Source organism: Anolis sagrei, chromosome 3 (genome assembly GCF_037176765.1).
Source record: "Anolis sagrei isolate rAnoSag1 chromosome 3, rAnoSag1.mat, whole genome shotgun sequence".
Classification (NCBI taxonomy): Eukaryota; Metazoa; Chordata; class Lepidosauria; order Squamata; family Dactyloidae; genus Anolis; species Anolis sagrei.
The window spans coordinates 41742609-41756181 of NC_090023.1; the positions used below are offsets into that span (position 1 = coordinate 41742609).

At 38.8% G+C, this 13573-nt stretch overlaps 1 protein-coding gene across 1 annotated transcript in view; it reads left to right on the forward strand.

Annotated features, from left to right (window-relative positions):
* Positions 1 to 13573, forward strand: part of TTF2 (transcription termination factor 2) — a 39340-nt gene that overhangs the window by 14014 nt on the left and 11753 nt on the right. The window contains exons 6-13 of the mRNA XM_067466614.1: positions 2117 to 2243; positions 2646 to 2810; positions 3695 to 3852; positions 4285 to 4366; positions 6636 to 6758; positions 9737 to 9887; positions 10257 to 10362; positions 12772 to 12962. Of these exons, the coding sequence (XP_067322715.1) occupies positions 2117 to 2243; positions 2646 to 2810; positions 3695 to 3852; positions 4285 to 4366; positions 6636 to 6758; positions 9737 to 9887; positions 10257 to 10362; positions 12772 to 12962 (1103 nt within the window). The remainder of the gene's footprint in view (positions 1 to 2116; positions 2244 to 2645; positions 2811 to 3694; positions 3853 to 4284; positions 4367 to 6635; positions 6759 to 9736; positions 9888 to 10256; positions 10363 to 12771; positions 12963 to 13573) is intronic.

Below are 13573 nucleotides of genomic sequence, written 5' to 3' on the forward strand. Positions count from 1 at the left end.
ATGAGGAAGGGAAGTGGTGGGAATAGGGGAATTGGAGGGGGAAAGTGCGGTTGTATACCATGCATCCAATTGACTTCCCAACATTTGTGAGGTGACTAATTCTTACTTGTTACATTGATATCTCTATTCTTCCTATCTTCCGTCAACATCATGTTTTTCATACCTTAATATTTTTCCTTTCTTTGAAATATCGCCTAAGTGGTTGCCAATCTACACTTCTCTTTTTGCTTACATCATATACCATATTCGCTAGTGAGTCTAGCTCCATGAAATCCCTTATTTTTAGTAGCCAAACTTCCACTGATGGCAGCTCGCTGGATTTCCATCTGCCTGCAAATACAGTTCTTGTCGCTGCTGAGAGGTGGTATAATAACATTTCCTTATTTCGCTCCAGTCCGGAGTCTAATAAATGTAGTAGATAATATTCTGCCTTTAACTCGAATTTTATTTGTAATATGCCCTGTACATGTAGATGTATCTCCTTCCAGAATGTCCTTGTTCTTTTGCACAGCCACCAAATATGTAGGTACGTGCCCACTTTCTTACTACATTTCCAGCAAATATTATTTGTGCCCTTATAGAATTTCGCTAGTCTCTGTGGCATCAGGTGCCATCGCACAAACATCTTATACCAGCTCTCTGTGATGTTTATCGATTTGGCAAATTTAGTTTTTACTTTCCAGATGTCCTCCCATTCCTTAAGCAAAATAGAGTGACCCAGGTCCACTGCCCAGGAAATCATGTTTTCCTTTATCAGTTCTTTTTCTGTCCCCCATTCCGCTAAGTTTAAATAGAGGACTTTGATCAACTTCCTCTCTTTCCGCATAATTGTATCCCACAAAGCTTCTTTTGGGGCGAAGCCTTTTTTGTTGTCCTCTTTAAAGCTATCTGACACCTGGCGGTACTGGAACCACGAAAACTTTTCGTCTAAGGTCCTCAACTCTTCCATTGATTTTAACCTATACTGTGCACCTTCTTTTTCCAGAAGCATACTGTATGGGTGCCAGGAACTGCTGGGGAGCTCCCTTTTATGAAATGCCTCGATGGGGGAAACCCAGAGTGGTGTTTTATTATAAAACCTAGTTTTATACTTCTCCCACACCTTCAGCAGAGCTGCTCTGACGAAGTGGTTGGCAAAACCTTTTTCTATTTGGGCTTTCCCATGCCATAGGTAGGCATGCCAGCCCCTTCTTAACTCCGTTCCCTCCAAATTTAACAGTTTTTTCTTCTTTAAGGTAGCTCAGTCCCTTACCCATGTCAGAGCACAGGCCTCAAAATACCATTGTAAGTTTGGTAACCCCAAGCCTCCTCTGTCTTTCGTGTCCACCAGGGTTGTGTATTTGATCCTTGCCTTTTTCCCCTGCCAGATGAATCTCAGAATGTCTCTGTCATAAAGAAGGGAGGTGGGGGGAAGGGAGGTGGAGGGAAGGGAGGCTGGGTACAGTTGGGGAAGGTAGTGTAGATAAGACATCTGTTTTGTGTGGGAAATTGAAACTGTAGTTAACAAACTGTGGTCACAGTGTTTGGACACTAGGGGGTGGGTGGGAGTTGGGACTGATATATACAGGAGGTTTGAGTGGGAAAACTTTAGAACTGTCTTTTTAGGATTATGGAAAGAAGGAATAAACTACTTGTCTCCAGCATTTTATTGTTGTGAGCTTGATTTTAACTGTAAGATTTTCCAGAGTCTGACAATTTGGCTTTGTGTAGTCTTATATGGAAATGTTACTATGAGGAAGTTTTCTATTTTGTCACTTTTCCAAATGAAACCTTCTGAAAACTATATAAGAGAATGATAGTGGTATTGCATTGGGCAGGCAGAGAAATGTGAAAACGAGCAAGGCAGCAAACTAGAACACTTCCTCATCTGCTTCCTTAATCATGTTCTGTTATTATACTTTTCCCATTGTTTAGTTGGACTCTAATCTGTAGATAGATGATAAGAGAGGATAAGTGGAACTGTTTATGTTGGAGCATGTTGGAGCAATTATAGGAAGTTAGAATATTCTAACTTTCTATAATTGTTGTAGTCCACTTATTATCCCTGTATCACTCTTCTATTTATCTGCTATTTAGATAATCTGTTACATATCTTTCCCTCTCTTCTTGTCTCTAGAAAACTTTGAAATTGGTGAATGTCCAGGCACTGCCAGATAAAGGCGAACGATTATTAAAGCAAGTAGAAGAGCTGGAATCTGCACTTAGTTCTCTGAACTTGGAGACAGAAGAAAATGCAAAGAGTGGTAAGCATTTAAATTCATCATTTGGAGCCAGTGTTCCAAATCTACAGTCCAAAATAGGTCTGGACAGTTAAAATTCATATTGGTCCACCAAGAGCTGTTCCAGTTAGATGCCAAAAATAAACATAATAAAAACATGAGCATTAAAACATTATTTAACCTTAAAACCAATTATTTAAAATCACACAATTCAATGTTGTAGTCCATGGCCGTTCCAATTTGTCATTGCACTATTTCATCTTTTCTTATTGCACTGCTAGATTGTTCATTGAATGATGGTTGAACATCCACATTTTTAGCCTTTTCAATTCATTTGCCCCCACATGCAATCTAAAATTATACTGTCCAGGAAGAGCTGTATCATGGACTGTTTTCTGCATATTTTAACTGGATTTTACCCTCCAGGAGAAGTGAACACTATCCATCGGGAAAAGACTGAGCACAACCCCATGAAGCAGCCAACTACTGAGGTGGAAGGAGAGTCACAGCCATTCCAAAAACACCGTGCAGCTAGCTCCTTGGGGCTCAATTTACCTTTGGGATCTAGTCAATATTTCAGTAACACTACAGGTAAAAGTGGGAGGTGGCACGCTGTATTGCACTGGTTCCTTGCCAGTTTACCAGCTGATAGGATTTCTGGAAGTTGAAGGCCAAAACATCTGGGGACCCACAGGTTGAGAACCACTGCTCTAATGTGATTAGAAATTAATTAAGTTTCTGGAGTTACTGATAAAATGACTAAAATAATACAGATTTATTACATTGTGGTGGGCAACATGTGGTCCTCCCAATGTTTTTGGACTGTGTTACCCATAATTCTCATCTTTGGCTTTTCTCACTCATGCTGATGGAAGCTGCAATGCAACAGTTTCTGGATGGCCAGTGTTGCCTACCCCTGTCTTACCCAATCTTTGTAATATTATATGATATAAATATTTTGTTGGCTGTTCTCTTGCCATTTAGAAAGAGATGGCAATAGCATGCAATAAACATTTGTTTAGCTGTAAAGGTAAAGGTTTTCCCTTGACATTAAGTCTAGTTGTGTCCGATTCTGGGGGGTCATCCCCATTTCTAAGCTGAAGAGCCGGCGTTGTCCGTAGACACCTCCAAGGTCATGTGGCCAGCATGACTGTATGGAGCGTCGTTACCTTCCCACCGAAGTGGCAGCTATTGATCTACTCACATTTGCATATTTTTGAATTACTAGGTTGGCAGAAGTTGGGCCTAAGAGCGGAAGCTCACTCTGTCTTGCAGATTTGAACCACTGACTTTCTGGTCAGCAAGTTCTGCAGCTTAGCGGTTTAACCCGCTGCGCCACCACAGCCCTTGCTTAGCTGTACTCTTGCAATTTAGAGAAAATATTTCCCATTCAGATACTGAGCTTGATTTATTTACTAACTGTTTTTCTCTGACGTTATTCCTTATTGTTTAGTTTTCCTGATACTTTCTTCCAGAGGATTCCCATATGCAGGCCCTTTATGGAGGCCGAATGACTGAAGACCGTCTCCAAGCTGTGTACAATGTCATGAGCGACGCAATTAGCCAGCTCCACAAATCTCTCGAGTCCTGCCCCACAGAGGAGACAGTGGTTGAAGATCCACCTGGGTTGAAGGTGAGTGAAGTCCAGAAAGCATCAACAAAAAATTTGTTCCCTATATATTTTGTTAAACTTACTGTTTTAGCAGAGTGTTTTCAAATGTTAATATGTTTTTATACAGACAGCTAAATCTCTAACCGTCCAATCCTGTGTAATGAAAAGAAAATGTAAAAACATACTATTCTGTCATTGCAGATCCAACTAAATAATCCTACTAAAATTGCTAATACCTATAGGTACAAGTTTTTATATTTCTTATTGTCCTCAGTCCCTAAGGTGAAATATTATGTGTTACTGAAACCAACCTAAGGGTGAGGTCTGTTACAGATAAAGCAGAGACATTTATGTTCTGGTTATCTTGCAGACTTGGTCAGCAGACTGTACATACTTAAGAAAAAGTGACTTTGCAAACCTCTTAATTGTATACCTTATGACTGACTTTCTCAGGTCTCCCTGCTGCTACATCAAAAGCAGGCACTTGCTTGGCTCCTGTGGCGGGAAAATCAGAAACCTTGTGGAGGAATTTTGGGTAAGAAACTTCGAGACAATTAATGATTCTGTAGTACGTGCCCTTAAAGAGACACTTTCATTGAAAGTAGCTTTGCGTGCAGGATTTGTGTTGGATTGAGAAGGGAAAGGCTATACTATTGTCCCTTATTCCTGTCATAGGTATAGCTTGGAAAAGTTACATTTTTGGCCTGCTGCCAGCAGGATCCTAGAAATGGGGTTCCTAATAAATCTTCCCAAGTTTTGTTTTAGAGCAGAACATACTAATCTGAATAATTAGAGTTTTTGTGTTCAGGTCGGATTTGAATTGTAGTACTTGCAGGGACTGGTGTTCTCTTAGCATGAGTTAAAGTTGTTGATCCAGAGCAGTGAATCCTCACAGCCTCACCCTTTACATGTTGATTCTGTGAGTGTTATTCTCAGGTAAATGTATGTTGGATCATCTCAAGGCAGCAGGCATAGGGAACACTTGGGGGCAGTGCAGATTGACATGAGAGTCAGATTGCTTTTGGCAGAGCAACAAGCCAGAGATGTATACACGTATTTGCACATAATGTGGATGGAACGAACTCATATTTTTCTCATTCACATTTTCACACTCGTATACTTACTACTGGTGAGAAAATGCTTCTCTATATGGAAGTTAGGCTTTTTAAAAATTTTAGTTGGCAACAAGGCAGGATTGTTGTTTTTTTAAAAAAAGATTTTATTAAATTTTATAACAATCCAACGAAAGAGTGAGAACAATAACAGTATAGGAAAGAGGAGGAAAGAAGAGAAGTTTATAAGAAGAAAAAAGAAGAGAAAAAGAAAAAAAATATACAAAATATTGCACACAAAAATTAAAATTAAAATTGACTTCTTCAGCGTGGTCACTGTGAAATCCACACTTGTGTGAATTTCACAGTTGACCACTCGAAGAAACATGGTTACAGGTCAGCAACCTTACTTTCTTCAGCGTGGTCACTGTAAAATTCACACAAGTGTGAATTTCACAGTTGACCACTCGAAGAAACATGGTTACAGGTAAGCAACCTTACTTTCCATTCCATCTTCTTGGTTAATGTCTTTCTTTTAGCAAAATCATTGAATAAAAATGTCTATTGTAACTTCTATTTTTCCAAATTCTCCAGATAGCTGTAAAAGAGATGCCAGTTTGTTCTTTTTGAAGTATTTCCAGTATTCTTCTTCAACAAAAAAGTCAATTCATCCCTATCTTTTATCTCCCTCATTTTGTCTATCCACAATTCTGTGGATGGATTTAACTCTTGTTTCCATTCCCTCGCGAAAACAATTCTGGCGGCTGTCGTGAGGACAAGGCAGGGTTTTTAAGAGCCTGGTTACTGTCCCAGGGGATATTTCATAAGGGCTATGGGGTATGTCGCAAATAACGAAGAGTTTTCCATTTCTTCTCCTGCTGTGATTTTACACAAACGTCCCTTTTAGTGAAAATTATGGCTTTTTAAAAGTCCTCTGTTTCACAGTAATAGTGACTTTTAATTGCTGGTGGGGCAGGGCAGTTGGAGAAGCAGCCACATGCCAAATGAAGTGACCCTGGGAACAACATCTGACCAATGAACCAGAGGTTACCCACCCTGCTCTGCAGATTAAAGCTTGGCTAAATGAGGTAGTCTGTGTTGACAGGTTCACAGTTTTCTGATCACTGGTGAGATAGAAGGCATTTTCTCACTATTTAGTTCAATAATTTCTTCTTTACCTGCCATGGCTACATCCTGTGGAATCCTGGGTTTGTAATTTAGGGATGGGTATTAAAACTCTTGTACTTCTGATACATAGCCGGTTAAACTGCTGAGCTGCTGAACTTGCTGACCGAAAGGTTGGCGGTTCAAATCCAGGGAGCGGGGTGAACTCCTGCTGTTAGCCCCAGCTAACCTAGTAGTTCGAAAACATGCAGATGTGAGTAGATCAATAGGTACCATTACCTGGCGGGAAGGTAATGGCACTCCATGCAGTCATGCTGGCCACATGACCTTGGAGCTGTCTATGGACAGTGCTGACTCTTTGGCCTAGAAATGGAGATGAACACCACTCCCCAGAGTCGGACATGACTAGACTTAATATCAGGGGAAACCTTTACTATTAAACCTCTTAGCCAGAGCTTTCTTGTGCCTCACTACACTACAGATTCCAGTCCCCAGAGGATGCAGCCATGACAGTTAAAGTAAAATAATGTTAGAACTATGAAAGGATCCACAGTTAAGTCAGAGAGTTAAAATCTTCAGCATGCCCAACAGTCCTAATTTTTGTTTTGTTTCTTTTCTTTTTCCCAGCGGATGATATGGGCTTAGGGAAGACTTTAACAATGATTGCTCTTGTCTTGGCCCAGAAGCTTAAACAGAGAGAAAAAGGGAAAATGAAAGAGAAAAAACTAGAAGTGTGGATGTCAAGAAAAGGTACAGAGATAACACATAACTCATAATTCTATTGCCTTTCTTTTGTGTGTGTGTGCGCGCACATGCCTTCAAATTATCTTTATCATTAATTTCACAGGATTTTTGAGGTAAGAAAGACCATCAGAGCTCCCTCTGAATTCTAGCCTACAGTTCGGGATTTTCCATCTAAGTACTAACCAGTTCTAACCAGCTTCCAAGATCAGACAGAATCTTACTATTATAAAAATAGATCCTTTTATACCTAGTTGTTTAGAGTAGGAATGTAGTGTCTGTAGGGCTGCTTTTTAATGAGGTATTATGTCAAACCGCTGTATCAGTCTCAGGTCCCATCTACATTGCTATATAAAATCTAGATTATCTGCTTTGAACTGGATCATATGGCAGTGTGGACTCGTAAAATCCAGTTCAAATGAAATACTGTTAATTATCTGATTTGATAATCTATTATATGGCAGTGTAGAAAGGACCGTGAATTTTGATACCTTTTGGTATCAACATTTAAGCATCCATCATAAAAGAATAGGTATCAGTTTGAAAAGCACCAAGATTTGAAGTACTGTATATATTCAAGTATAAGCCAAGTTTCAGCCCTTTTTTTAGGCTGAAAAAGACCACCTCGGCTTATACTCAAGCCAAGGTTATTTATTATTTTACTCTGTTGTTGTTGTTGTTGTTGTTGTTGTTATTTACATTTATTATGTTTATTTATTGTTGTTATTATTGCATTTATTATTTTACTCTATTATTACTGTTATTATTACAGTTCTATTATTTTACTCTGTTATTGTTATTTTTATAATATTTATTATTTTGCTCTCATCATTATTGGAAGGATACATAAGCACATTTACATTGAAGAAGGTTGGAATAATGGTTTAATCAGAGTCAGAGAGTCTAATCTTAAATTACAGTTTTATGTAAATATTCAAAAACATATAACCTAATCATGTCTCAGGCAAAACATCAGGAGAGAATGCTTCTAGAACATGGACATACAGCCCGAAAAACCTACAACAACCCAGTGATTTTGGTCATGAAAGCCTTTTTTTTTTATATATAAATTTTTATTGCTTTTGCTTTTGCTTTACAAAACTTACAAAACATACATACATACCTACATACATACAAATTTAAAAACACAGGATGTGGTGGGGGAAATTTGGAAGGGGGGGGAGAGGTTGTGGGTAGGGGGGAGGGAGTGGGGAGTCAGAAGGAAGGTTGGGGTGGGGGTAAGGTTGGGGATTGTGACTTCCAGGTATAACCATCATGGTATAGATTTTGCTTTAATTCATTTGGTTTTATTTTCACTTGTTCTTCCTATTTGCTGTGTTTGAGGCAGATTTTCAATTTTGACTTTTGGATACTCTCTTTGGAGATAATGTAAATACTAATCTTCTTGATTGCTTGGGGTTAGTTGTCCCCTTTTACTTTCTCTTTAGCTGTAAATTTTTTTTTTTTCCTAGATAGAGGGATTGAAATAAGAAAGAGAATTAGAAAATAATAAGTATTTGTATATAAATATTGTTATTGTTATTGTTATTCTTTTGGTTCTTATTGTATCTCTATTAAATGGATTTCTTTGTTTTCTTCCTGTATAAATTTTAGTACTGTTTTCCAGTTGGTCTTCTGGGGTTTGTTATGGTTTTGAGTAATTTTCTGTGTCAAGATATCCATATTGATTATATCCAATATTTTCTGAGTCCATTGCTCATATGTTGGTAGTTCCTTATTCTTCCATTGTCTCGCTAGGACCATCCTAGCAGCCGTTGTTAGGTAAAAAATTATTTTGTCATCGTTCTTTTCTATTTTGAGATTGTGAAGTCCCAGTATTAATGTTTCCGGTCTCAAATCGAATTTTTTCCCTAAGATTTTTTCAATCGATTTATGGATTTGTGTCCAATATTTTTTGATCCCTTTGCATTCCCACCACATGTGTAGTAACGTACCCTTTTCTCTTTCGCATTTCCAACAGCACTCATTTTTCTTATTCTTATTAATTTTGGCCAAAATTTCAGGTGTTAAGTACCACCTATAGAAGATTTTGTACCAACTCTCCCTTATGTCTGTTGAATATGTGTATTTGATTTTGTTTTGCCAGATTCTTTCCCAGTCGATGAGTGGTATTGAATGACCGAGGTCTCTTGCCCACGCTGTCATGTTGGTCTTAATTTGTTCAGTTTCGGTAGCCCATTTCAATAGCTGATTGTATATTTTTCTGATGAGCTTTGTTTCTGTTGTTAGTATATTGTCCCAAAAGGATGCCTTTGTCTCGAAACCTACTGCTTCATCTATCTTGAAGTTTTCCCTGATTTGATGGTAATGAAACCAAGAGATAGAAGGGTCTACTTGGTTTAGTTCTTCTCTAGATTTGAGTGTGATTTCTTTTCCCTTGATGTTTATTAGTTGTCTATATGGGAGCCATATGTTCCTAGGTATTTCTCTTTTGTGATTTGCTTCTGTAGGGGAGAACCACATTGGAGTTTTTTGATGGAGTCTTTCTCTGTATTTGTTCCAGGTATTAATTAATGCGGCTCTTATAGGGTGATTTTTGAATTTTTTTTCCTTTTTATCCTTGTTTCTCCACAGGTAAGCATGCCATCCTTGAGGTCATGAAAGCCTTTGACAATATATATATTTGTTTTTATTTTGAAATTTATCAGTAGCTACTGAATTTCCCACCTTTGGTTTGTGCTTAAGTCAGTACGTTTTCCCAGTTTTTTGTGGTAAATTTAGGTGCCTTGGCTTATAACTGGGTCAGCTTATACTCAAGTATATATGGTAATTCAAAAATTCTTTAGGAAAAGCCCTAGCAAAAAAAACTCCGCCACTTCCCATGAATACTAGAAATGCTTATAGAGCATGGAATACTGGCAGGTGGGGGAAAATGTGACTGTAAGTGACAGGAACACTGAACTCTACATTTGAAATGGATTTTCTCAGGTCCCTGTTGGACTCACCTCTTAATGTTTTCTTTCAAGATTCCACGGTTATCAATTCCTGTTCCACTCTGATTGTCTGTCCTGCATCCCTAATTCATCACTGGAAAAATGAGATTGAAAGACATGTAAGAAGCGGCAATCTGAAAGTCTGTTTGTATCATGGACCCAACCGAATTAAGAATACTACTGTGTAAGTCCAACGTTAAAAAATAGTTTTAATATATGCACTGAATTGCTGGATGTTAAGGAAACCTGGCACTGAAACACTACTTTGCTCTTCTACATTTTTCTTGTAGAAATAGCGGTAGTTCACTCCTTTTTTTCCCCTTAAGAACACTCTGTATTGGCTTATCTGTGGACCCAAATTCTTATGAGGTAACCTCCTTTAGACACAATAAAACTTATTCCTGAATAGCTATCCATGCATTTGTGCTCAGATTGTTTATTTAAGTTCAGTGTTTTGAAAGCCTTTTCTTTGATTTTGCATCAAGATTTTTAAAACCATTTTAAAAATGAAACTGAGATGCATTATTGACCAGTTCTCTGCTCTTCTCTACAGCCTTTCTGAATATGATGTTGTTGTCACTACTTACACTATTCTGGCCAAAGAAATTCCTACACAGAAAGAAGAAACAGAGGCTGCTGCTGAAGACTTCGTAGTGCAGGTGACTGAAATATATATACTTGCTTTTGAAATGTGTTTGGGACAATATGAATAGCTGAATGCCCCATATATTAACGTGATATATGTTAATGCTAAATGAGAGAAGCATTTCCATGTCCTGCATGGAAGAATAATATTTTTTATATTAACTGATTCGCATCCTCTGAATTAGTCTGGGAATTGGACTGCAGCTATATGTTCATTTGATTTTGTGACATTTTCAAACATAAATGAAAACATATTTTAAAAGGTTAATTTAAGCGCAAAATTGTTCTGTTGTTTTTTGAAGGGAGGTATTGCAAAATGGACAGAATTTGCTTATGAGTAAAATAGGACATGTAGTAACATTTTGATCCCTAGCTCATTGCCTTCCCATTTGGAGCAGAAACAAGTACTTGTGTCTGCCAAAGCTAGGAAAATAAGTATTACAGGCAGGACCTTTACCAGAAAAAAAGGGGGGTAGGGGGTTGAAAAAACGATTTTTAGCAAATCATGAGAAGTAGTTCCATAACACAAAATAATTTAAATAGTATGATTCATTCTTTATTTCATATAGACTTAATTAAATCAATTTTAAATCAATCTTGTCTCCTTCATGCGGGGCTTCAAATCCCTCCCATGCCTTAGGCTTTGCCTACCAGTTGTGGGTGGGCCAACTTGGTTGCTTCCACAATATCAGCTATTGCTGCAAGTAATAACTGTGAATAAATTGTCAAAATTTGCTTGCAGTTCTGGAGAGGCTTGTTTAATTTTTGCTTCTCATAGACTTAACAGGGGGATTTGCTTAACCAGTTAAAATTAAAACCTGAACAATTTGGGGGGGGGGGGGGCATTGTTGAACCCCTAACCCATCTCCCCCCTTGGCTACAGCCCTGATTACAGGAGATAATTTGAGATGTCAAGATAGATCATTCGTCACTTAAATATACCACCCACTTGCTATCTCTTATTTTCCTTTTGTTGAATTATCAGATGTTAAATCTACATTTTACCAACCAAAAGGAACAACAAAACTCTGAATTTTGCTGTTCGTTTAATATATGCTCATTTGATAAATTTCCATGTTCAGTTACAGTCATAATATTTGAACTCTGACATTGTAGAAATGGAGAGGGCCTGGCATAGAGGTTTAGTCTCTTTAAAGCTGTAAGATGAGGAATGTTTTGCTTATTAGAAATGTAAACCCATAATATGTAAGAGGATGGACCACTGAACCAGACTTGGCCACAGTGGTCCATACTCTTGTTACATCTCGAAAAGATTATTGCAATGCGCTCTATGTGGGGTTGCCTTTGAAGACTGTTCAGAAGCTTCAAGTAGTCCAATGGGCGGCAGCCAGGTTGCTCACCAGAGCGGTATACAGGGAGCACACAACCCCCTGGTTGCATCAGCTTCTCTGGCTGCCAGTCTGCTACCAAGCACAATTAAAAATGCTAGCTTTGGCCTATAAATCCCTAAACAGTTCCAGTCCAGCTTACCTGCCCGAACACATCTCCCTTTATAAACCAGCTAGAACACTAAGATTTGCCTGGAGGTCTTGCTCTCAGCCCCTCCACCTTTGCAGGTGCGATTGGGAGGATGAGAGACAAGGCCTTATCGGTGGTGGCCCCTTGGTTGTGGAACTCCCTCTCCAGCGAGATTAGATCAGCACCCGCCCTCCTAGCGTTTAGGAAACAACTTAACACTTAGTTATTCAAGTAGGCATTTGATGAATGACAGGAATATGGAAATAGTTAAAAACACCCTATGATTGATGCAACATCTAAATGTTTTATGTTGTGTCTATGATTGTTGTTATAGTGTTAATGGTTTTAATAACAACAAGAACAACAAGAATTTTATTTTTATATCCTGCCACCATCTCCCCGAAGAGACTCGGGGCAGCTTGCAAGTGAGAATAAGCCCAATAACAACAAAGTTAGACAAGTAAGAACACATTAAAAACACAATAAATACATGACAATCTAATTACAATCTAAAAACAGGAAAATATAAAAACATCATTAGAATAAATGAGAGCCAATCCCAACAACCAGAACCAGGACTATGGTGGTCAGATCAAAATTAGAGAGATTAAAATTAGAGAAGGCTGGCCACGGGCTTGTGCAAAAACAGATTATAGGGCCAGGACTGGGGTAAAGTGCTGAGATTCAATCTGATGGTCAATTAGGGCTAGGCAATCATAGACAGGAGCCTAACCATTTTCAAATGCAAATTTGAACATCCATATTTTGAGGTTCCTGTGGAATGTAAACCTATCTATTGTCATATGTTGTCGATTTGATATATGATTTTTTTACATGTGAGGCATTGAATTTTGCCATTGATTATGTTCCTTTCTACCTTAATAAGTGTACTTTAGTTTCTTTTCCCCTAATACTATAAAAGCCAGGTCTGTTCCCTTTCCCAGGATAAATCACTTCCTTTCTCTCCGCTGCCTTGGATACACTGGGCTCGAATTATACTGGATGAGGCTCACAATATCAAAAACCCCAAAGTTCAGGCCTCAATGGCTGCCTGTAAACTGAGAGCTACTGCCAGATGGGCTGTGACTGGGACACCTATTCAGAACAACCTCTTGGATATGTACTCTCTGCTCAGGTAAGTTGATCTCACTAGCAAATATTCAAAGGCATAAATCCTAATTAACGGAGCCTGATTTGCAATTTTCTTTTTTAAGGAGCCTTAAACTGAGGAGTATGGAGCCCTTGGTGGCACAGCGGGTTAAACCACTGAGCTGCTGAACTTGCTGACCAAAAGGTTGGCGGTTCGAATCCAGGGAGTGGGGTGAGCTCCTGCTGTTAGGCCCAGCTTCTGCCAACCTAGCAGTTGGGATATATGCAAATGTGAGAAGATCAATAGGTACTGCTCTGGCGGGAAGGTAACGGCGCTCTATGCAGTCATGTCGGCCACATGACCTTGGAAGAGTCTACGGGCAGTGCCAGCTCTGGAGATGTTCACCACCCCCCAGAGTTGGACATGACTAGACTTCATGTCAGGGGAAACCTTTACTTTTAAACTAAGGAGCATCTCTAGCATACACTCATCCACCTTTATATCAACTCACGTCACAGCAACAATTCTTAACTTTGGTTCTCCTGATCTTTTGTACTTCAACTCCCAGAAGCCCCAGTACCATAGCCAATGGCAAAAGGATATTGGAAACTGAAGTCCAATAATATCCAAAGGGCCAGTGGTTGTGAACCAATGCA